The following is a 25,450-nucleotide window of genomic DNA, read 5'->3' as shown; positions in this document are numbered from 1 at the left end:
CATGAAGTGTTGAATGGAATTTTTAAAACTAATAGCTAAATGTGACAAAGTTGAGATACTGAGCAACAAATTGTTGGTTATTAGAGTGTACTTCGTGTTGCTGTTGGGTGCTATTGAGTCAGTCCCAGCTCACAGTGAGGCTGCGCGCTAGAGAACGGCCCCCGTCCCGTCCTGTGCCTGCGTCGTCGTCGTCTTCATGTTGCCCCCATTGCCACTCCATCTTGTGGAGGGCTTCCTTTTCTGTTGAGCCTCGAGTCTAGTACAATACTGGATCGAGTGAACATTGGTGCTGTGTTTAGTGCTCAGATATGTACCGTACTAAGAATAGCTCTGTGTTTATTTCTGTAATTCCATAGACGATAATTGAACTCTCTGAAGAGCGAGACGGTCTGCATTCTCTACCCCACGCTTCCTCTTCTGCACAGTCCCCCTGTGGTTCTCCGGGCATGAAGCGGACGGAAAGTCGACAGCATCTGTCAGTGGAACTGGCGGATGCTAAGGCCAAGATAAGAAGGCTTAGACAGGAACTGTAAGTTATTGGCTTTCAAGAATCACTGAATTAAAATGGTCACAGAGATTACATAATTTTTTGGTTTATGGAATATAGATTTGTGGTTCTAAGTTGCTAGCATTTGCAAAGTTTTTACCTATATTTGTCAAAATGAGAAAAATAAGGAGACTGACAGAGGTTTTCCTAATGTAAATCTTTGCCAATTAAAGGATGCCCTTTATTTTTGGATTTATCTTCTTCCTCTCTTTTTAGAAATCGTCTTCCTTTAACAAAATAATCTCCTTTCCTGGAAAATTGGGCTTCCCTTAAAATGTTCTTTATAGTCCTTATAATCTGAAATCTGGAGACTACTATCGGCATACATCATTAAGTTTGGTTCTTCTATAAGTAGGGAATGATGGGCATACACAAGGATTCTTTTAAAAACAGCAATTAGTTTTAAGTGTGTATCTTCTGCATTGATTAATTGAAATGCCTGAATAACATGCTTAGTAAAGGTAAATTTCAGATTTAGTTATTATTGATAGTTGTAGTTATTTAACTTTCAAAGATCATTACAGAAAAGTCCGAGTAAATGTCCTGTAGACATTACTGGTGAGCTGCATATAAAGAAACCACTACTCTGTTTGAGATTTTTAAAGTATTACAGTTTTGAAAGAACAAAGGAATTTTCAGGGGAGGTTGTTTATCATGGAATTTGAGCATTAGGGTCTAGGTTTTAAACTGTTAAGGCCACAATAGGATTAAATTTATTTACTGATTATGTAAAGCAGTTTAACAGAGTAGATTAATCTAAAAGGTAGAAGAAAATATTAAAGTTTGTAGGAAAAATTGAAAACAGAAAGATGGAGGTTTCATGCGTTATTATGTATCCATTGACGTGAACACGCCCAGGACATTCTGTAAACAGCTGCACCGGGGAATTAGGAAAGAGATTGCTGTTATTAGTTTGACTGGCAGTTAACGGATGGCCCAAGCAGCACAGACTAGTTTGTTCCATATAATTTAGCACAATCTTCTCTAGTCTTTAGATAAAGCATGCAATTAGAACAGCAGTGATGGCTGTGAATTCATTTAACATTTTGCACTATATTAGAATTTGATTTTTAAATAAAATTTACTTGTTCCTGGGTGTTAAAATTTGAAATAACTTTTATGCTGATAGGAAAATGTACATGGATACGGTGTGAGCAATAACACGCGAAGTACAGGAAGAATTCCTAGTCATGAGCATTTCCTCAAATAATATATCTCTCTTGTCCTTAGAAAATGTGTTCCTTTTTAAGTTTCTAGGATTCACACTTCTAACCCTTTTTTAGTTGAGACAGATTGATTTTGATTCGAGTGAGTGGAGGACAGAGATCATGGTGGAAATCTAATGAGAGCATAGACATTTGTAGTATTCACAGTCCTGGGTGGTTTGTGGTGCTTGATGAATAAATAAGCAGAGTATAAGAATAAGTTTCCGTGGAAGGAGGAAAACCTTCTATGTTTTACTCTTAGCAGTGGTTAATACTATCCAGCCACCAGTTGCCCTTCAGTCGACTTCAAGTCCTGTTGACCATGTGAGTGTCAGGGTATAACTTTGCTCCATAGAGTTTCCAGTGGGTGGTTTTTCCAAAGGAGATCACTAAGCCTTTCTCCCAAAGATCCTCTAACCGGACTTGAACCTCCAAGTCTTGGTTAGCAACGAACACGTCGTAATCCTTTGTACCACCCAGGGATCCCCAACAATATGGGAGATTCCCTTTCAACACTCTTTCTGCCTCCACAGGTTTTGTGTCCAAAAGAGTTTATCCCTAATGCAAACATTTAAGTATCCTTTAAAAGAAAAAATAATGACAGTTTTTTAGATAATTTCCAAATCAGAAATTCATCTTTTTGAAGTCTAATTATATTTTATTATATTCACCACTACTTATCCTCAAAAATTTCTATCACCCCAAAAAGAAACTCTGTACCCATTACCAATTTCCTCTCATCCCATCCTGCCTTCAGCTCCTGCTAAACATTGACCTATATTCTATTTCTGTGGATTTGCTTATTCTAAATGTTTTATATAAATGAATCATGTAGCCTCTGTCATGGGCATGTGTTCAAGGTCCATGCGTGTTGTAGCATGTATCAGGACATCATTTCTTTCTATGACTAATAGTTCATTATGTAAGTAGATGACATTTTAAAAACTTTATTTCAACAAAACTGTGCTTAAAGAAATACACTCATAATGGTTAATAGGAACAATTTAAGTTTAACTTATCCTACAGAACTTGGCCCCAAAACTTGGTAAATGGCTTAAGAATTTAAAACAACCCAAAAGACAAGGGGGTTTTGAAACCTCGTTTATTTTTAAATCTGTTGCAAATATAAATGTATAAAAAGATCCTCCCTCAAATGCTGCTACAATAGGCAGCAAGAACGATGAGAAATTTGCCTTTGATTTCCTTCAGAAAAACATGTGTTTCACTATATATGTATTTTTAAAAATTCGTACAACAATTCTGTTGTAGTTTCAATGCAAGCTTATAGAGGTTCAGTAACTAATGAATGTAGGTTTAGGGGTAGAACCTGTACACAAACAAAAACCATAAACGTTATTGATTTTGTTAATACTGCACGTACACTGTAAAGCTACACAAACCAGATAACCGCAAATCCAGGTCATTCCTTGCTTCTGAATTAACATTGTCATTTTAGTTCACCTTGTGAGGTCTACAGTGAAACTCAGCATACAGTTCTGTAAATTTTTCTGATTTATAGATAAAGGGAAAAACGCAAAGTTCCATCAGCAGCCTTCCAGTCTAGAACTGATAATGTAATACACAGGTAGGGTATTGTCAACCTTCACTGGTGGCATGCCATTGGTTGTACTTGGGTTTGCGTTTATATTAACACTCATGCAAAAGGTCCAGTGTTCCAAGACCATGTGACTTTACCAGTGACCCTAGAAAACACTAGGTCTCTCTCAGAGGTAGGGTAAGTCTCCCCCAGTTAGAAACCTTATCAAGAACACTTGCCAGGTGCCGTCACGTCGGTGCCAACTCATAGTGACCCTGTGGAACAACAGAACAAAATACCACCCTGTCCTGTGCCATCCTCACAATCGTTGCTCTGTTTGAGCCCATGGCTCAGCCCGTGTCAGTCCTTCTCTTCGAAAGCTGTCTTCTTTTCTGCTGCTCCTCCACTTTTCTAGCCACGATGTCCTTCTCCAGGGACTAGTCTCTCCTGATACATGTCCAGAGTATGTGAGAGATGAACTCTCACCATCCTTTCCTCTCTTTGTTCTTCCGGCAGTACATGGTACTTTCTTCACCAGCACTGTAGTTCAAGTACATTGTTTTTTCTTTGCTCTTTCTTACTCAGTGTCCAACTTTGACAGGCCCCTAGCTCAAATGCAAGGAACTAGAGGTCACATGTCATGATGAGCCAGATGCAAGATCCAGATCCAGCAAAAAGCTGTAGTTCCACCCCAAGTCTACGTGTATTAGAAGTAGGCCACACACTTGAGGGAACTCCCTTTCCATTGATTGGCTGCTCATGGCAGAGCTCATCCTGAAGGTGACTGATTATTCTGTTAGAGGTCACCATAGGGGGTTGACTGTGTCATAACTGCCAAACCACTGAGAAGCATGGCCCAGTCAAGTTGACCTCTAACTGTTTAACATTGATTTTTTTTTTGGGGGGGGGGGTTCATAAGTGTATGGCCGGATCAATGCCAGGCCAGCTTCTAGCAGCAAATGACCTTGAATCTCCCCCAATCATGCAGAGCTGACCAGAGCTGGCTGACACAACTAGCAGCAAGTACTCTTGAATCTCCCACACACACCTGCGGAGCTGACCATAGCTGGCTATGTAACCTGTCAGCAGCTTTGCAAGTTTTTTTCTTTTACTCACAGCCCATTTGGTTCACGGCCCGTTTGACTCAGTGCCTGCTTTGTTCTTGACCCACCGCTCCGCACTTGGCACACACGAATACACCCGGAACCAGGAAGACACCTTACATTCTAGAAGTCCAGACATACCTGTATCTCCTAATCCCTGACTACTTTACCTTATACGGTCTCAAAACAGCCCAGTCACATGTTCTATGGCAATATAAGCACCACCCCTGTAGCCTGGGGTGCAACTCCCCCGGCCCAGACACTGGACCGTGGGACTTTGCCCAGGCTGGGTTTTTTTCCCCAATAAAACCTGTTTGCTCTAATTCGACTGGTTTGGTCTCTGGTGCCTCGCGACTACCTTGCAGCAAGTTTTATCCAGTGTCAATAATGGCGTGTTAAAGTCTCTTGCTATTATTACAGAGATGTCTACTGTTCCTTGAGTTCTTTCAGTGTTTGTTTTATGTTTTAGTATTGAGTGCATATGTATTTGTGCGTGTTATATTTTCATAATGGATTTTATCAGTACACGATGTCTTTCCTCATCTCTTATAATAGATTTTGGATTAAAGTGTATTTTGTGTAGGCCTATGTTTTCATTTCTCTTGGGTGTATACCTAAGTGAGGCGCTGCTGATCATATGGTAACTCTGTGTTTACCTTTTTGAGGAATTGCCAACATTGTGTGAAGGTTTCAGTTCTCTACACCCTTGCCAGCACAGGTTACCACTGTCCATCTCTTCATTATGGTCATCTTCATGATGTAAAGTGGTATGTCATTATGGTTTTGATGATAGAGATGCCGAGTCCTTTGCCCATTGTGAAAATGTGCTGTTTGTCATTCATTGTTGGGTTAGGAGATAAACTTCAAGCAGATTAGAAACAAAGTGAAATTGGTGCTGTGGTAGAAAGCTGTACAGGCAATTTACAGTTGAGACTCAAAGCAGTTTTGCTCCTTTACTGATTTGGGATATTGGTGTCACGAAAGATCTCTGAGAGAGATAGTTATGTTTCAGCTGGTGTTGGGCATTAGCGAGGTTGAAAAGACTCGACTGTAAATTCTAAGAGCAGTATGTGTGGAACTGCAGTAGGTATAAGGAGTGTGGTGTGTTACCCTAATTAGTGTTCTGTATTTTACTTTTAGTTTCTAATATCAATTGCCGTGGCTACACAGAACTCGCAGACAAAATTCACAACTAAAAAGTTTATTAAGGAAGTTAAGTTGTAATGCCAGTGAGAAAGGCTCAGGACTGAGTTGTCTGATTTCAAGGCATTTTACAAAGTTCTTTCAGGTTTTCTAATAAATGCCCAAAGGGCCACACCACTCCACTGTAAGCCTCAACTGGAAGGCATTCAGCTCAAGGTCGCTAGTTAGCAAGCCCAGCTCCCTGAATTAAATGCCCAGAGGCACCCCATTGCAGTAAGCCTCAGCCTAAAGGCACTCAGCTCCACTTCAGTGGGTCAGTGAGCCCAGCTTCCCCAATTAATTGCCCAAAGGCCCCTCACTCCACAAGCCCACCTCCTGCACAGAAGCTCTCAGCATTACTTGCTCGGTGGGCCATCCTGTGCTTCCAGGCTCTGGCTCCTGGTTCTGCTGCCAGTCCTCTGTGTTTCAGCAGTTTCTGGATCCAGGAGCTTCACCGCGCAGGGATCTCAGGTCTAGAGACCCCTACTCCTTGCTCCACCTCTTGGCTGGTAATATGACACACCCACCCCACCCTGGCTTAAGAGGGCTTAATTTTTCTGCAGCAGGATGTCATTGCTGGGGATCTGTTCACAATTACTCACAGGTGAATCTTACCAGTATCTTCCCCCACCTTCTTACCAGATCCATTCAAGAAAAGGTTGTTTGATGGGAGTTAGAGACATTGGCTAGAAGACCTACATTAAATAATTAATTCACTGCCCTCCCCCACCTGCACATAGCAAGAAAGGAAGTTTAAAATGAGTAAGTGCTGACCACACTTGAAGCAGACTCCTGGGGGTGGTCAGAAACAGTTGTTCCCCAGGCCTGCGAAAGATGCCGATGTCATCTTGGTTGCCAAGGGCCTTAGGGCTGCAATCAAGGCTTGGTACTGTAAGTTTGTCTTCTAGCAATTTCAGGATTCCCTGTCAGCCTCTGCCTGCTCCACTCTGGTATTAAAGACTTTAAAGGCCTTATTTATCAGGTCCTGGCTGTCTTTGGCCTTTTAAAACTTTTTTCTGATGTCTGTAGCTGATTGAGTAATGAAATGTGTGATGAGGACATGGGGCCCTGCTGGTGATGTTGGGTCTAGACAGGTGTATTGGGTAAGGGCTTTAGTCAGATGATTTTAAAATGCTGCTAGATTTTCATCCGGCCTTGAGTCATTTCCCTGAGTTTACCAAAATTTACTGCTTTGTGAGAAATTGCCTGGAGGCCGGCCAACACACACTGGAACATTTTATCTTTGTGGGCTCGGCCGGCCTGGCCTGCCTGGGTATTGGTCTGGTAACTCCAGCCTGGTTCCTGCCTCGGGACTGCCTCAGTACCCACAGGCCTGTTGACGGATTTTAATTTTCTTCACCATTTCTGGGGTTTCGGCACCAAATGTGAGGTTGATTTGGTGACGGAAAGAAAGAAAGCAAATGTAGAAAATCATTTTACAGGTTTATTTCAGAGTCTCCCGAGAGGGAAGGGAGAGCACAGAAAGCAACGGGAGCATCCTGAACTCCTGAGGGTCACGCAGGCACACTGTCCAGGTGCCAGGTGGAGCATTTCAGAGCCTGGGTCTGGGAGGAGGGAGTAGCTGGGGGATTTTCCACTGCAGCTTTGTTGTCTGCAGGTCCGGAGCTAAGCAACAGTGTTCAAAGTTATCTGTAACAGTTAATCTTCTGTACCTGGGCCTGAAGGCCACCGAAGGGGAGTAGGAGCAGGGGAGTAGGAGCGGGGAAGGAGGGTCTGGCTCTCATAGCATCCTTGAGTGTTTTCACCAGCTCTTAGGGCCTCACCTACCTACCCTAACTCCCACTTCTGCCTGACACTTACCTTATTGTGGCACTGCACGTTTTTCTCTGTAATTTAGAAATGATCTGGTTGTGAATGACAGTTTACCAATGTGGATGTGAAGCCAGTCATCTAGAGCAACGGTTCTCAACCTGTGGGTCACAACCCCTTTGGGGGTCGAATGACCCTTTCACAGGGGTCGCTTGGTTCATAGCAGTAGCAACAACGTAGTTATGAAGTAGCAACAAGAATAATTTTATGGTTGGGTCACCACAATATGAGGAACTGTATTAAAGGGTCGTGGCATTAGGAAGGTTGAGAACCACTGATGTAGAGGTTGTTTATTTAATTCTCCTACTTATTAATTTCTGGTGTTAGATATTTTCTAAATTATTTTCTGGTGACTAGTAGGTTCCAACAGCTTGTAAACCTCTAAGAAATCAGATTTTCTTGTTAGAGATCACCAAAAAGTTATGTTTGTATTTCTTTTTAAAATGTGATCATTGTGAGGGAGCTGTATGCATGCAATCAGAAAGTCTAACTGTTGAAAATGCTGTGAAAGCCTATGTAATTGAGACCGTAACCCCACCTACTGTTCAGTCCGTTTGGATTCATAATGACCCTGTGGGACAGAGGAGCACTGCTCCTTAGCATTTCCAAGGTTAAATCTTTGCAGGACTATGACTGCCTGTTATTTCTTCCATAAAGTGCCTGGGTTGAATTGCCAACCTTTGATTAGCAATGCTTAACTCATTGTATCACCAGTGCTCTGCTAGGAACATATGTAACTAATAGTATGTTCAACTAGATAGTTAGTGATGATAATATGCTTGTATTACTGCAGGTGGCAATCATAGTTTTCAAAAAGTAGCAAGCTTATTGTTGTTTTCAATTTATTTTTGTGTTTAAGGGAAGAAAAGACCGAGCAGTTGCTGGACTGTAAACAAGAACTTGAGCAAATGGAAATAGAACTAAAAAGGCTACAACAGGAGGTTTGTGCCTGGGACTTTATTTATTATATAGGATCCCCCACATAATTGGAAATAGATGTTTCTCCTTGTACTATGTAACCTTTATGCTTTATATAGCAAATTTGAAGTTACTGGATAGGTTTTCAATGGTGGTTTGATAATAACAGCCAAAACTAGAAATCAAAATCGTTAACTTTTTTTAAAATATAAGATCATTTTATTTGGGGCTCTTACAGCGTGTGTAATCATACATCATGTGTACCAAGCATATTTATACATGTGTTGCCATCACTATTTTATAAACATTTACTTTCTATTTGAGCCCTTGGTATCACCTCATCTCCCCTTCCAGCCCCACCCCCCAGCCTTTTTATTTTTTATCAATGCAAAGTCTCCAGACTTCTTCCTGTATCAGTGCCATTCAGACTGCGTTGCTGGCTGCCATCCAGTCTGTTGTTGACTCCGAGTGATCCGATATGGCAAAGTAGAACTGAGCCATAGAGCTTTCTAGGCTCTGATTTAAAGGATCAGCCAGGACTTTAGGCTTCAGAACAAGTACGTTTGCCACCAACCTTTTGGAAAGTTAGCAGTGGGTGCTCAACTGATGTGCCATCCAGACTTCTTCTTCTAGCTCTGCTGAGATTCTGAGGAGCTTCTGAAGACTGAGAATGTTCCAAGTTCTCTTTTTGGCTTCTGTGGTCTTAAAGCTGCAGTGCGTATACTCCAAACTTTTAAAAATTAATAAGGATTGCTTTGTAGTTTTGTATTTGCTGTATTCAAAATTAAAACTAAGAATTAAATTTTTTTAAATTCACTTGAAAATATTACCACTTTAACATAAAAAGTGATTTAACTTAATAGCTATCGTTTTGCACAAAACAAAAAGTTTAGAGAAGTAGTACTATTTTGAAGTTTTTCAGAGTTCTTACGACAGCTGTTCTCATCTTTGATTCTGTATTCAGTCTTTTGTGACATCATATGCCAAGTAGCCTCTGGAAAGCCTGCTGGAACCTGAGGAGTGAAATAAAATTGAAAAAGGCACTTAATGTCCTGCTCTCTTAGAAAGGAGTTCAGAGACTGCCTGAAGTCCCTGGACCACACTGGTCTATTGTAAAGTGATGACAGAAAGGTTTTTGACTTTTAATTCCTGTCTCAGATGGCATTGAGAAATGTAGTGATCATTTTAACTTGGAAGCATTTAATAATCTGAGCAAAAGTTTAGTTTGTTACAATGTATCTGGGTAGACTGTGTCTCCAAGCTAACTGATACGTTCCAATGACAGCTTGACTTTTTTTAATTTATTTTTATTTTTTTTAGACAGCTTGACTTAACTTTTCTTCTTTTAAATAATAATTTAAATAATTATTATCCTACATTTTCAAATAACTTTGTCACCATCAAATACTTGAAACAGGTTATGTTAAGTAAGGTTTAATTGGAAAATGCCCTAATATTTTGGAAGAATACATTGTATAAAAACTATAGAAACGTGTGTGTGCGTGTAAAGTACTTTAGATTTTTGATGAAAAGACTTTGTACCTCCCCATTTTTAAAGAAGAAAATTTTTTAAATTTTGTATACATGGAGGCATAAAAAAATATATGGACACATTTCATTACCTTTTAATTCATGTTTCCTTTAAGATTTTAAAGCTCTTTCATATAGGGATACAGCGAAAAGTTTGGCCTCCCAACTTTAGGTCCGTGCACACTTTGTTGATAATAGTGTCCCTTGGTCAAGGTGTGTAGCCATCACCTCTTCATTTTCACACTGCACTGCCCTTCCCAGAAGCTCTGTGCCCCTGGGGAATGGTTCCTTCTTCCCCTCCTTCCATCGCTGGTCATCACAAATAGACATTGCTCTCTATGTTTACCTGTTATCAGTTTTTCACATGAGTGGAATCAGACATTTTCCCTCTTTGACTAACATTTTACTCTGTAGCCTCATTTTTAAAACATGTTATTGAGATAAAGTTTACATACCATAAGATTCACCCTATTAAAGTATACATTTTTTTAGAAACTACAGCCAATGAATCTCCATTTTAAAATAAAAGACAATCTTACATTAACTTTTTATATTTAGAACATGAATCTGCTTTCGGATGCTCGTTCTGCCAGAATGTACCGAGATGAATTGGATGCACTTCGAGAAAAAGCTATCAGAGTGGATAAGCTAGAAAGTGAAGCCAGCAGATACAGAGAGAGGCTGCATGATATTGAGTTTTATAAGGCAAGAGTGGAGGTATGTGGCCTAATTTAAACAGCAGTTGTTATTTTTGAAGTGAATGTGAGGAAACTTGGTGTGCTGAACAGACTGCATATACTCCTGTGTTTCTGAAAAGATGAGTCAGTGCCTTGGTCATTTAGTGCTACTCTAAATAAATACCACACATAAAGGACTTTAGTGGACAGACATTTATTTTCTCACAATTTAGGAGGCTGGAAATCTGAATTTAGGATGCGTGTTCTAAAGGAAGGCAGAGCTCTCTCGCTCCACCCTGGAGGGAAAAATCTTTGTCTCAGCTTCTTCTTGGCATTCCTTGGCATCCGCTCGGACTCTGTTTTCCGGCTTCCTTGCTTCTTTGCCTGATCTATATTTATATTGCAAAGTAAGTAGGTTGAAGATATACTCTACACCAATATGTCCTCATTCACATAAACAGAGGCCCCAGATGGAATCACATACACATATATGTTGTGTGTTCCATTGAGCTGATTCTGATACTTAGAGACCCTACAGGACGGTGGGGTACTGCTTGCCCTATAGGGTTCTTAAGGCTGTCACCTCTGGGAGCAGATGACCTTCTTTACCAGAGCTGCTGGATGAATTAGAACGACTGACCTTTCACCTGGCAGCTAAGCACTTAATTACTGTGCCACTAGAACTACTCTCCATGCATAGAAGGATTGGGATTCTAACATACATTTGGGAGGACTCTATTCAACTTGACACAGTCAGCATATTGCTTAGACTGTGGTTTAGATTTTTAACAACAGTGATTGCATTGAACTTTTGGGGTTCCTCTTTCATGCCGTTAGCACCACAGGCCATACAGACATTTAAAGCCCTTCTCCCATAATCAAAGTAAAATTATTTGTCTTTATCATCTCAAACTTGTCCTCAATGTCAAAGCAAAAATACTTTTGATGGCTGTTAAACTTAGCAAGTTAGGATCAATAAAATATATACATGGACATGTATACATGTGTAAACAGATTGGGAAAAAAGTTCTTGCTGGATGGTTCCAGATTAATGTTACTTGAAGTTGAGTTTGGAAACAAGAATGCAACAAACCTTGTATCCCTTTAAAAAATGTCCTTGTTTTCTGTCTCCAGAAGGGATTGTGGGCAGTTTCAGTGTGGGGATAGAGAAGGTATATATAATGAGAATGGTGCAAGAGAAAGTAGTTGGGACATTGTAGCAGGGATGTTGTTAGTTTTGACTCATAAAGCGACCCTGTGCAGAACATAGCAAAACGTTGCCTGGTCCTTCGTCATCCTCACAATTGTTCTTATGTTTAAGCCCATTGTTAACAGCCATTGTGTATGGATCATCTGTCTTGTCAAGGACCTTCCTCTTTTTCATTGCTCCTTTATTTTACCAAGCAGGATGTCCTTCTCTAGGGACTGGTCTCTCCTGAAAACATGTCCAAAATACACTGAGACCAGTCTCACCAGCCTTGCCTTGAAGGAGCATTTTACCTGAGCTTTTTCCAAGACAGATCTGCCATTTCTTTTGTCAGTTTGTGGACCTTTCAGTAGTCTCTGCTAGCACCATAATTCAAATGCATCGTATCCTCTTTGGTCTTCCTTAGTCAATGTTCAACTTTCCCATGCATATAAGGTAGTGGAACATACCAAGGTTTGTGTCAGGCACAGCTTAGTCCTTAAAGCAGTGATTCTCAACCTTCCTAATGCCGCGACCCTTTAATACAGTTCCTCATGTTGTGGCGAACACCACCCCCCCCAACCAAAAATTTATTTTCGTTGCTACTTCATAACTGTAATTTTGCTACTGTTATGAATCGGGCGACCCCTGTGAAAGGGCCATTCGACCCCCAAAGGGGTCGCACTGGACCCACAGGTGAGAACCTTTGCCTTAAAGTATTATCTTTGCTTTTCAAACTCTAAAGAGCTCTTGTGCGACAAATTGACCCAGTGTGACATGTCATTGGATCTCTTGACTACTGCTTCCATGAGCATTGACGGTGGATCAACCAATCCTTGACAACCCCAATCTTTTCTTGATTTATCATGTTAACTATTGGTCCAGTTGTGAGGATTTTGGTTTTCTTCACACTAAGTTGTAATCCATACTGAAAGTTACAATCCTTCATCTTCATCAGCAAATAATTTCAAGTCTTTTCGCTTCGACCAGCAAGGTTGTGTATCTGCATACAGGAGTTGGTTAATAAGCCTTCCTCCCGTCTTGATGCTGCACGCTTCATCACATAATCCAGCTCCTCTGAGGATTTGCTCAGCGGACAGATTTCAGCAAATATGGTGAGAGGACACACCTGCATGCATACCTGCTCTGATTGTACAGCATGCAGGATTCCCTTGTTCTCTTTGTGTAACTGCCCCTGCCCACTGTGCCGGTTCCTTATGAGCACAGTGAAGTGTGTTTGAATTCCCATTCTTCTCAAGGCTCTCTGTTGTTTGTTAGGATCCACACAATAGTCCGTAAAACACAAGTAAACATCCTTGTATTCTCTCCTTGGATAGTGACCAGAAAATAGGGCCAATAGATTATTAATAAGGTAGAGTGCGTATAAATTCTTTAATGTATATGTTCATTACAGTATTGCCACTATGAGATGTGGCGTAGGGGCCACATCTGATCCCCTCTGACTACACAAAAGAGAATGTATTTCCACACCAGCCCAGGACCAGTGGCAACAAGGCAAAGGCCAGACATGCCTTCACCCTCCATCCTTCTTTATGCATTCTAAAACAGCCTTGCAGTGGCCCCTCAGCACTCCCAGACAATCCTCAAAATTATGGTGGGTTATTAGGGAACTTAATAGCTGATCACGCGTCAGGACCATAAAACATGAAGGGTATGGTATTTGGTTTACAGCTGTGCCTCTCAGGAAGAAACCAAGTGTGGGTCTGTGTGTCTCTCTTCCTTAGCCTCTCAGTCATGCGGACCAGGAAGCTTGCCTGCTGTTCATCCTCACAGTCTCACACTTGCCCCTCGGCTCTGTCTGGGTCTTCTTGCCTCAGCCGCTGATCTCCTCACGCTGTCTTTGCTCTGTCTGATGGTCTGTGTGTCACAGCCTTTGGTGCTTCTGGTCTCAGCTCCAGCACTTTAGGGAGCACTTCCATTGATGACTCTTCCTCCTTGATAGTCCTGGGATCCTCGCCAGCTTCTGAGATGCCTCATACCCACCCTTAGCCCCACTTAGCCCTCCACAAGTGCTCACCCTGCCATTTGCTAGAGGAGTCACTCCAAGTGATTCCCCTCACCACGTACTGTCTGAATAGAATTTATCTCTGCCTTAGTGTATGAGCCACAGGCTTATAGTTTAGCACGATAGGCTTGTAAACACATAGCTTGAAGCCATATGTGGAGATTTTAAGCATTTTCTCAAGGTGCTTATGTAAAATGTTTCTTGATAGAGCTTTGGTATTTGATGCATGTGAGTTCTCGTCCAAGTTTTGGTGCTTACTACAAAACCTCAAATTCTTCTTCAAGGTACAGTTGTAACTAGGAAGAAACCTCTGAGTCTATTTCAGTCAGGAAATTAAGCCTAGATTTAGTGGAGATGTATGTCACAAGTGTCCGAACAACTACATGTACTTAGTACCTTATAAGAAGCTTAAATATACCTTGACAATACCTTGTGGAAAATATAGTATTATACTTTTTAATGGAAGTACTGAATATTTTGTTTACATAATAGCTTAATGAACTAGGAAAGCATGACAATTTTTGTTACTCAGAAGCTCTGCTCTTGCATAGGGTTATGGATAAAGACAACTTAGTGTTTTATGATTAAGTTTTTATGTCCTATAGCTTAAAATGAAGCTATATTAATGTGTTTATGATAAGTCTATTTGAAATACTTACAGGAATTAAAAGAAGACAATCAGGTTTTATTGGAAACTAAAACCATGTTGGAAGACCAACTAGAAGGAACTCGAGCTCGTTCTGATAAATTACATGAACTAGAAAAGGAGAATTTACAATTAAAGGCTAAACTGCATGATATGGAGATGGTACGTATTATGAGGTAGATCAAGCTTGTGGCCTCTGAGGAAAATGTCTAAGAGTAAGCTGACTTCTGCATAACTGCAAGGGTGACTCGTATCCTTGTGGCTCTAGCAGAGAGGAGAGAGCTAAAGAAGTTATCTGCAATAATATAGGATTGTAGAAATGTCTGTTTTTATTGGATGTGGATGATTTATTTTGTCTTCTATCTTTGGGGGAGGATGGGGCAGGCTGTAAGTTAAATGTGTGCTCGCTCATACCTTAAAAATGCACATATAAACATATATACCCAAAATGATGGGTTAGAATTCTTTTACTATATCACCAAAACACGATAGTGTCTTAAGAAGGAAGATTTTCACAGTGTCCCCAAAAGGATACTAGGCACCTATAATAAGTATTTCTTTAAAACTATGACATTTTTAAGGAGCTCAGATTGACTTCTGAAAAAATTAAATTTCTAAGTAGTAAAATATTAGCTTGAAAAGTGTGTGACCATTTCTTGTTTTTACTTTCTCTTCGTACTCCCCTGCCTATGCCAATAACAGGAACGTGATATGGATAGGAAAAAAATTGAAGAATTGATGGAAGAAAATATGACTTTGGAAATGGCACAAAAGCAAAGTATGGATGAATCATTACATCTTGGCTGGGAGCTGGAACAGATATCCAGAACTAGTGAACTTTCTGAAGGTATTGCAAATGTTTGATGTGAATGGATGACTGAATAAGTTAAGACGAATTGAGTAAGTTTCTGGACATTTTATTTCAGTTCTGCATTTCCCTTGCCTGGAAATACCTCAGAAAACCAGCTGCCTTGTTGGGTTTGAACTCAGTGCCAGGCGTGCAGTAAAAGATTTGACTAGCTATTTGGGCAGTACATCATGTTAGTCTCACAAAGGCCCTAGACTGCTACTTTAATCATTTTATTTTGAGAGAAGTATACGCATCTGTCAGCAAAACAGTGAGCTCATGTTAATGGGTGAGCCTGCGCTTTGTGTATGAGCAAAACCTAGTTAGGAAGCCAACATGTGCGTGTGTTGTTAGAATAAAGGGAATTGAGGCAATTTACGGCATGTGCCTGCAAAGCAGGTGGTTACATAGTGGGCTGTTAAGTGCGAGATTAGCAGTTCAAAACCTCCAGGCATTTTTCTCCCATAAAGGGTGATGGTCCAGAAACTCACAGGTGCCCTTTGAACCTTGTTCCACAGACAGGGTTTCTGTGAGTCAGAGTGATTCCGTGGTGGCAGTGTTGGTAGAGTGTGAGTTTTCGTCGGTCTACATGCTAATTCCCATGATAGAATGTTACCTACTAGCTACTGCAGCCCACTCATTCCCTGGAGATAATAAAAGGCCCCGGATAAATGTAACTTTGGGGGTACTATATTATCCCATATAAAATGTCTTATTTTTAAAAGTACCTCATTTAAGGAAATGGTTTCTATAAGAATAATTAAAATTATTCAGTTAGTTAACAATTTCTTTTTTTAATTGTTTTCTTAGGGGCTCATTCAACTCTTATCACAATCCATACATACATCATTTGTGTAAAGCACATTTGTACATTCATTGCCCTCATCATTCTCAAAGTAATTGCTCTCCAAACAATTTCTTACCTGTTAAGTGGAGACTAATAGTTAAGTCCTCCCTTGGTTGGTGTGGAGATTAAATTTGTCAATACTCTTTAGGAAGTATTCCAAATGTTACCTTTACATCACAGTTGTTTTATAATGGATCATAGTTGGGGCTGTACATCTAGGTATTCCTATTAATTGGTGAATTTTTTTATGCCTTTAAAAAATCATACAAATGTCTTCTTTGTAGAAAATATGCAAAAGTGTGAAAAAATAAAAATCACTAGTTAATTTCTTTTTTTTTTCACTAGTTAATTTCTTAAATAATTTTTACATTTCAGAAAATTTGATGACAATCTTAAACACCATCGGGTTAATGTGTATATACAATTCAGATTACTTTTTTCCAGCTAAGATAGCACTTTCCCATGTTATTAAAGATGTATTCTAGCGTCACTGAAGATTCTGTGTAGTGTGGCCTTATGCACCTAGTAAGGAGTGTTCCTAATGTATATCATGTACTGTAGCGTAGTCATGAATGTTTATTGTGTGCTAATGAGTCTATTCTACCACAGAGTAGAACACCCTCATTGGTTATCCAAGATTGTCATTCTGATTTGGCAATAAAAAAGTGACAGAACAAAAAAGGGATTAACCAAGGGGTCAGGTAGAAAATATTTTGAAATGATGGCAACATATGTACAAGTGTACTTGATACAATTAAATTATGGATTGTTATAAGATCTGTAAGAACCCCCAATTAAAAAGAATTATTTTTAAAGGAAAAAAAATGACTACTGCAGTATGTCAGCATTTTATAAAAGATTAGCACTATATGAACTAAAACAAAAGCTGGAAATAAAAATTGACACTTAAACTCTGGGAGGTATTTTACTGTAAAATGTTTACTGAATTATTTTTACTAATTTAGAAGATATATCCATGTAGAGATCAATGTTTTTATATGTGGTACTTTGCTCTTCATGATGGAGATTTTCAAACATGCTTAAAAATAGAGAAATCCTTCTTTTATCTACTGAAATATCTAAGATTTTGAAGTAAATTATACATTAACTTGTTAATACTATTATGTCATCAAAATTTTCAATGGACCTGGTCTAATTTCTTCTTAATAATTTCTTTTAGCTTACTGATGTTGTGAAGAGAACACTTCCAGAACTAGAGACCAGGTTTTTGTGTTGAGAGCATGTAATGGCATGTAATGCTGAAATCTCTATAGAAAGAGGATTTCCTCGGCACTTATGGAGTCCATGTGCTTCTTGAACGTCAGCATCAGGAGACGTCCTCAGCACAGCCAGTCAGAGGCACATTAGTGTGTGCGCTCTTCACACTGCCCTCCTGTAACGGTTCTGCAGTGTCGCACAGGATAGCCTCTTACTTACTCAATACACACAGTGTCAGTGTGAGGCGCTACTGTATTTACATGAACAACCTAAGTCTCACTGATGTGAAAGTGACTTGGGCATTCGCTGCTCCATGAGAAATCTTCTAGGGCTGGAACCCAAGTCTTTATTCTGTGCTTTAAACATCTTGCTTATGTACTCATGAAAATTGCAGGTTTAACTTTCTCTTACCTTATTTTTTTCCTGTGTCTATCTCATAATTTTATTTGCTTTACGAAGCTAAGGACTAGGTGACACATGTTTACACACAATGTTTTAAGTAGTAAAGAGTATGGAGTCTTACCAATCGTGTGTTTTTCAATATCACAGCACCGCAGAAATCCCTGGGCCATGAGGTAAATGAGCTCACATCAAGTAAGTTATTGAAATTGGAGATGGAAAATCAAAGTTTGACAAAAACCGTGGAAGAGCTTCGGAGTAGTAGGGATTCTGTAGAAGGCAACACATCTAAAATCCTCAAAATTGAAAAGGAAAATCAAAGGCTTAATAAAAAGGTAAGTAAAAATTTTAATGTTTAATGTATGTGTGAAAATAAATGTAAGTAGGATTGTGGTAGAATATTTATTATTTTGTTTTTTAAAGGTACCCTCAGTAATGTTTGTTTTAACATAATTTTTTCCACACATGTGAATGTTGTAGGAAGAATGACCTCCTATGTATTGTTTACTCAGCTTCAGCAGTTATTAACATAGAGCTAATATTTAATTTCTACTCCTGCCTGTTCTCCCCAACACCACTAGATAGTTTTGATGCAAATCGTAAACATCCTGTCATTTCATCCTTGACTATTTCCATGTAGATCCCCCAACAAATAAGGAATACATTTTTTTTCTCCTCTTTTCTTTTTTTACATTTTATTAGGGACTCATACAACTCTTTTCACAATCCATACATATACATACATCAATGTGTATAAAGCACATCCATACATTCCCTGCCCCAATCATTCTCAAGGCATTTGCTCTCCACTTAAGCCCCTTGCATCAGGTCCTCTTTTTTTTTTCTCCTCCCTCCCCTTTCCCCCCTCCCTCAAGGGAATAAATTTTTAAAACAAGAACAGTAACATTGTCATACCTTTAAAAAATGAATAATTACTTTAAAACACCAAACATTTGATCAATATGTTTTCATTTCTCCAGTTTACCAGTAGGATATTAAAACTACATTTTATTTTGTACTCACTGATATTCCTTGTTTTGCATGTTGGTAAAAGTACTTAATGACATTGCTTTTGTGATTTAATTTTTTCTAGGTTCATATTCTTGAGAATGAGATCATTCAAGAGAAGCAAAGTCTTCAGAATTGTCAGAATTTAAGCAAGGATCTAATGAAGGAAAAAGCTCAGCTTGAAAAAACAATAGAAACACTTAGAGAAAATTCAGAGAGACAGGTAAATAAGTATAAAAAATAGGCATTTTTAATTTTTTTAAAGTGCTATTTTAAACAAAATGCTTATTACATTGAAAGAAATTATTTTAGAATTTTTAAGATTTTTAAAGTCACGAAAGCAGTTTAAGTTAGCAGTAACTCAGTATCAGCCAAAACAAGGCCAGGGGCTGACTGTGGAACAGACAATTGTTTATATGCAACTTCATTCAGGTTGAAGCTAAAGAAAGTGAAATTAAGTCCAACAATAATACGATGATGAGTATATCACACCTGAATTTCAAGAACATTTCAAGTACAGATTTGACACTGAGCACTAATGACAGAAGACCCAATGAGCTGTGGGAGGACATCAAGAGCATCATACATGTAGAAAGAAGAAGGTCATTAAAAACAAAGAAGAAAGCACAGACTAAAGCGAATATCAGAGGACACTTTGAAACTTTCTCTTGAGCATTATATAGGTAAACAAATTTGAGAAATTATTAAATCAAAGAGCTGAAAAAGAGGACCTGATGCAAAGGGCTTAAGTGGAGAGCAAATGCTTTGAGGATGATTAGGGCAAAGAATGTACAGATGTGCTTTATATAATTGATGTATGTATATGTATGGATTGTGATAAGAGTTGTATGAGTCCCTAATAAAATGTTAAAAAGAAAAAAGAAAACTAAAATCCTCATCACTGGACCAATAAACAGAAAATATTGAGGGGGGAAATTTTCAAAGGATTAACTCAAGAAGACAATACGAGTATCACAATGTGATGTGTAAAGACTGAAGTTTGAAAGCCCCAAAGAAAGCACAGCTTAGCACATCTCCTCAGCTGCAAGAATTGAAGAGAAAATTAAAATTCCCCATTCTTAATATTGAAGGTGTGTTAGTCTGGTTAGACTAGAGAAACAAATTTATAGACACTCATGTATAAGAAAGAGCTGAATATACAAGAGCAATTGTACATTAAGAAAACATCCAAGCTCAGTCCAGATAAAGTCCGTAAGTCCAATATTAGTCCATATGCCCAATACTAGACCATAAATTCTTCTTAAGACTCACGCAGACATGCAATAATGCCAAAGGCAGGAAGATCACAGGCCACTGGGTGGAAAGCCTTGTGGGTCCAGTGACTGTGGAAGTCTCGCAGGGCTCTGGCTACATCAGTGTAGCTCCATCAGGCTGGTTGTCAGTAAATGTTTCAGAAAGTGAGGAGTGTTCCACCTGCAGTGAGCTATTGATCTCCATAGCCTCTCCAAATGAGGCCATCCAGCTGCAATCTGATTGACAGGCTTAACTCCTTCACTTCACTCTTGTCTCAAATTGACAACAGATTATGGAACTACCACAGAAGATATCCATGAGTAAAATACTGAATGATGCAGGAAGCAGTAAAAGAAGATGGAAAGAATACACAGTCTCTGTACCAAAAAGAATTAATTGACATTCCCATTTCAAGCATATAATTAAGAACCAATTGTATTGAAGGAAGAAGTCCAAACTGTACTGTAGGCAATTCCTGTAACCAAAAACAAGGTTACAGGAATTGATGGAATACCAATTGAAATATTTCAGCAAGCATTGGAAATCCTCACTTGTCTGACAAGAAATCCATATTTGTGGCCGTTCCAAAGAACAAAGACCGAAGAGGATGCAAAAATTATCTAACAATGTCATTTGTATCATACACAAGTAAAATTTTGCTGAAGATCACTCAACAATGGTTGCAGTAGGACACCAAGAGGCAACTCCTAGAAAATCAAGAAAGATTCAGGAAAGGGCATGGCATGAGGGAGATCATTGCTGACAAGAACCTCCCAGAAAGGTGTGTGCATGCGCTCACGCGAGTGCATGTGTGTGCATGTGTAATATGAGAAGGCATTTATCTGTGTGGATCATAAACTACAGATAGCATTGCACTTAATGGCAGTTCTAGAACACTAAATTATTCATGTAGAACTTGTATATGGAAAAGAGTCCATCAGAGAAGAACAAGAATACTAATGGTTTAAATTCAGAAAGGGTGTGTCAAAATTGCATCATTTTACCATGCTTGACGATCTGCGTGGGGACCAAATGAAAAAAGTGGGCGTGGGCATCAGAATTGGAGGAAGGCTTACTAGCCTATGCTGTGCGAGAAATGGGAGAAACTTGGAGCGCTTGCTTTTAGAAATCAACGACTGCAACTTTACAGTGGGGATGGCAACTCAACATAAACAAAACCCAAGTCTTCACAACTGAACCACTAGACATGAAGATAGGTGGAGATAGAATTGAAGTTGTCAAGGGTTTCGTTTGCTGGATCCACAGTCCTTGGTCCTGGAATCAGCCATCAAGAAGTTAAAGGACAGATGACACTGGGAAAATCTGCACAAGACCTCTGTAGGGTGTTGAAGAGCTAGGATGTCACTGCGAAGAGGAAGATGTGCCTGACCCAAACCTGGTATTTCAATCTCGTCTGCATGCGAAAGTGGAACAATAAAGAAGGAAGACGGCTGACGAATTGTTGCATTTGCATTATGGACTAATGAAGAAAATTGAAAGTACCATGGACTACCAGAAGAACAAATAAATCTGTTTTGGAAAAAGTACAGCCAGAGCACTAGTTAAAGCAAGGATAGTGTGATTTTTATCTCATGTACTTGGGGCATGTTATCAGGAGCAGCCAGTCCTTGAATTTGGACATCATGTTTGGTAAAGTAGAGGATCGGTGAATATTGACACAGTAGCAGCATCAGTGGGCTAAAGCATAACAATTATGGGGATGATGCAGGGAAGGGGTTGTGTTTTGTTTGTTCCACACAGGCCCACAATAAATCAGAACAGACTTAGTGCCATCTAACAATAGAGCAGTTTTTACCTCATGTCTATCCCGTGTATTTCAGAGTTTAAGAAAAAGCTTAGAATTTTTAAAAATTGCCTGCCTACTTAATAATCTCATAAAAATCTCAAAGAACCAGGTGACAGAATTTACTTGGTAACACCCCACAGCAACATAGCATTTTCTTTTTTTTTTTGTAAACATTTTATTAGGGGCTCATACAACTCTTACCACAATCCATACATAGACATACATCAGTTGTATAAAGCACATCCGTACATTCTTTGCCCTGATCATTTTCAAAGCATCTGCTCTCCACTTAAGCCCTTTGCATCAGGTCCTCTTTTTATTTTTCCCCTAACATAGCATTTTCAATACCACTTCTTTCAAGTCTGTGAAGTAGGCCACAGATAGATAGAGAGTCTCTGCGTAGAATCACAGAGTTATCCAGCTGCACTCTGACTCTACTACCAAGAGATCCTGTGGCAGGAAACCTCAGAGATGCTGTCAGATCTGTTTCAGAAGAAACTCAAAACTGGAAGGATTGGGTGACTTGCCATTAAAAAAAAATTCTATTGATTTATTAGAAGTGTTCTCTGCTTTATGTATTTTATATTGTCAAGTTACTACTCAGGCCGCCTATATCAGATTTACCTTTCAGTATGGTAGTAAAAATGCAGATTTCCCGAGACCTATAGACCTATAAATTCTAGAGCTAAGTAAGCATTAATGTACCCATTTGTAAGCTCCTTGAGACTGTTTCACACACTAAGCTTTGAAAACCTTTATGTTAGCCTACACTATAAATTGCATCAGTTCTCAAATATACTAGGTGGTTTTGTTATTTTTGACAATTACTAAATTCTAAAAATTAGTGCACACATATAACTAAAGCAAAGATTTATTGAGGACTCATGTACAGGCTTTGCAGAGATAAATGAAAGTAAAAGCTACGTCCTTGAGGGTTTGCGTGTTTTGCCTATGTTCGGATTTGAATGTGAAGCATACTGCTGTTGACTGCTGATTCATGTTAAGTCGTTGTGCCATAACCACTTCTTTAGATTCTGACCTGGACGTGAGCATTCTGGCAGTGTGAGGCCGTCAGCTTATCAGTAAACATTTGACGGAATTGAAAGTCAATAGGCATGGTGGCACTCTTTCATGCTCGGCTTTCCCTGTTAGTTTTCAAGGGAAAACTGTGTCATTTAAAATATTTTTACTCAATGAATGGATTCTAACTTTCTCCTCTCTTCTTTGAATTAGATTAAAATACTAGAACAGGAAAATGAACATCTGAATCAAACAGTGTCCTCCCTGCGGCAGCGCTCCCAGATAAGTGCCGAAGCAAGGGTGAAAGACATTGAAAAAGAAAACAAAATTCTCCATGAGTCCATCAAAGAAACAAGTAGCAAGCTGAGCAAGATTGAATTTGAAAAAAGACAAATTAGAAAAGAACTGGAACATTACAAAGAAAAAGGAGAACGAGCAGAAGAACTTGAGAATGAGTTACATCATCTTGAAAAAGAAAATGAATTGTTGCAGAAAAAGATAAATAATTTAAAAATTACTTGTGAAAAAACTGAAGCCTTAGAACAAGAAAACTCAGAACTAGAAAGAGAAAACAGGAAATTAAAAAAAACATTGGATAGCTTTAAAAATCTGACTTTTCAGTTAGAATCCCTGGAAAAAGAGAATTCCCAACTGGATGAGGAAAACTTGGAATTGCGCCGGAGCGTGGAGTCCCTGAAGTGTGCGGGCATGAGAGCGGCCCAGCTACAGCTGGAGAACAAGGAGCTGGAAAGTGAGAAGGAGCAGCTGAGGAAGGGGCTGGACCTCATGAAAGCATCATTCAAGAAAACAGAGCGCTTAGAGGTTAGCTACCAGGGTTTAGATACAGAGAATCAGAGGCTGCAGAAAGCTGTGGAGAACAGTAACAAGAAAATCCAGCAGTTAGAGAGTGAGCTACAGGACCTAGAGATGGAAAATCAAACACTGCAGAAAAGCCTGGAAGAGTTGAAAATATCTAGCAAAAGACTAGAGCAGCTAGAAAAAGAAAATAAGTCACTAGAACAAGAGACATCTCAACTGGAAAAGGATAAGAAACAACTGGAGAAGGAAAATAAGAGGCTCAGACAACAAGCAGAAATAAAGGATACCACACTAGAAGAAAATAATGTGAAAATTGGAAATTTGGAAAAAGAAAACAAAACCCTATTCAAAGAAATTGCGGTGTGTAAAGAGTCCTGCGCCCGCCTGAAAGAACTGGAGAAAGAAAACAAGGAGCTGGTGAAAAGAGCGACTATCGATGTGAAAACGCTCGTGACACTGCGAGAGGTAAGCGCAGTGGCTACGCTCTTCCATAATCCTAACGTTTTATCAGAATCCGCCCCTAATTTTTATCTTCGTTTACAGTAGGAAATTGGAGTGTAGAGAGGAAGTTGGCGTTAGAAGTAGAAATCATTTTTTTAAATTGCCCATGGAATTGCTGTGCATTGGAGTGGACTCCCTGGCAGTTTTATTTCATTAAACAAGAGACCTGCAAATTCTGTTTTGTTTATTTTTACGGTAATAAGGTTTACAGGTGGTATCTGAATATATTATGATTTTAAACTTTTATTTCAAGTTATTACTAAAATATGTGAATAAGACTTTCACTGAATACCTAGTTGAATTTTCTTTACATTGAGTCGTCGTCTATACTGAAGGTTGCAATCTTTGCTCTTCATCAGCAGATGCTTCAAGTCCTCTTTGCATGCAGCAAGCAAGGTTGTGTCATAGCAAAGGTTGTTAACAAATCTTCCTCTAATCTTAATGCTGCAGTTACATTAGGCTACCTTCTTGTGTTACTTGCTCAGCGTACAGATGGAACAAGTGTGGTAAGAGAAAACAACCCTTAGCCACACTTTTCCTGACTTCAAACCATGTGTCGTATTCTCTTGTTGTTTTTGATCTGTGCACAGGTTCCATATAAGTGCAGCGAGATCTCTAGAATACCCCTTTCTTTTAATGTTATCTATACTTTATTATGATGCACACAGTGGGTCTGTTTTCATTCCAGATCCAGCTGACATCAGCAATGATATCCCTTGTTCTACATCTGGATCTGAGAATCTCAAACATTGTTGAATGGTCTTTAGTAACATTTGACTTGATATTTATTGTTAGTTGGTTTCTGCATTATCTCGGGTTACCTTTCGTTGGCATGGGGACAAATAGGGATCTCATTCTTCCCGTTGCTTGGCCAACTAGCTGTCTTCCCAGTTTCCTGGCATAGACATTTCTGCTGCTATTCCACCAGTTCCTGGGACCGTGTTTACGGCTAATGCCTTTGCTGCACCTGCACTTGTTCCTTCAGCACCACTGATTTTTGATCCTCTGCTGTCTCTTGAAATGACTGAATGTCAACAAATCCTTTTGGTACAGTGACTGTGTTTGCCTTCCCTCGTCCACTGCTTCCTGCAGTCTTCCAGTATTTTGCCCGTAGAATCTTTGAATGTAACAGCTTAGGGCCTGATGCTTTCCTTCCTTCAGTCTGGGCAGCTTGAGAGAGAGGTGCTGAGCGTGTTCTTCATCGTTCCTGACTTTGTAACTGCAGATCAGTGTGTGCTTCTGTGTACACCTGTGTCTTCTCAAGCTGCCCTCTGGCTTTTTCTGATTAGCTTTTTTACTTCATCGTATCTGCCATTTGCTTTAAGAGCAAGTTTCAGGTTCTC

At 39.4% G+C, this 25,450-nt stretch overlaps 1 protein-coding gene across 4 annotated transcripts in view; it reads left to right on the top strand.

Annotated features, from left to right (window-relative positions):
* Positions 1 to 25,450, top strand: part of CCDC88A (coiled-coil domain containing 88A) — a 128,822-nt gene that overhangs the window by 63,091 nt on the left and 40,281 nt on the right. For all 4 annotated transcript variants that reach the window (XM_075535648.1, XM_075535647.1, XM_075535646.1 and 1 more), the window contains 8 exons: positions 357 to 529; positions 8,264 to 8,345; positions 10,411 to 10,569; positions 14,403 to 14,549; positions 15,090 to 15,234; positions 17,849 to 18,033; positions 18,792 to 18,929; positions 23,001 to 24,071. In XM_075535648.1, the coding sequence (XP_075391763.1) occupies positions 357 to 529; positions 8,264 to 8,345; positions 10,411 to 10,569; positions 14,403 to 14,549; positions 15,090 to 15,234; positions 17,849 to 18,033; positions 18,792 to 18,929; positions 23,001 to 24,071 (2,100 nt within the window). The remainder of the gene's footprint in view (positions 1 to 356; positions 530 to 8,263; positions 8,346 to 10,410; positions 10,570 to 14,402; positions 14,550 to 15,089; positions 15,235 to 17,848; positions 18,034 to 18,791; positions 18,930 to 23,000; positions 24,072 to 25,450) is intronic.

The sequence above is a fragment of the Tenrec ecaudatus genome, chromosome 17, assembly GCF_050624435.1.
Source record: "Tenrec ecaudatus isolate mTenEca1 chromosome 17, mTenEca1.hap1, whole genome shotgun sequence".
In the NCBI taxonomy this organism is placed as follows: domain Eukaryota; kingdom Metazoa; phylum Chordata; class Mammalia; order Afrosoricida; family Tenrecidae; genus Tenrec; species Tenrec ecaudatus.
The sequence above is the reverse complement of the archived record's forward strand: the minus strand, read 5'-3'. Positions and strand labels throughout refer to the sequence as shown.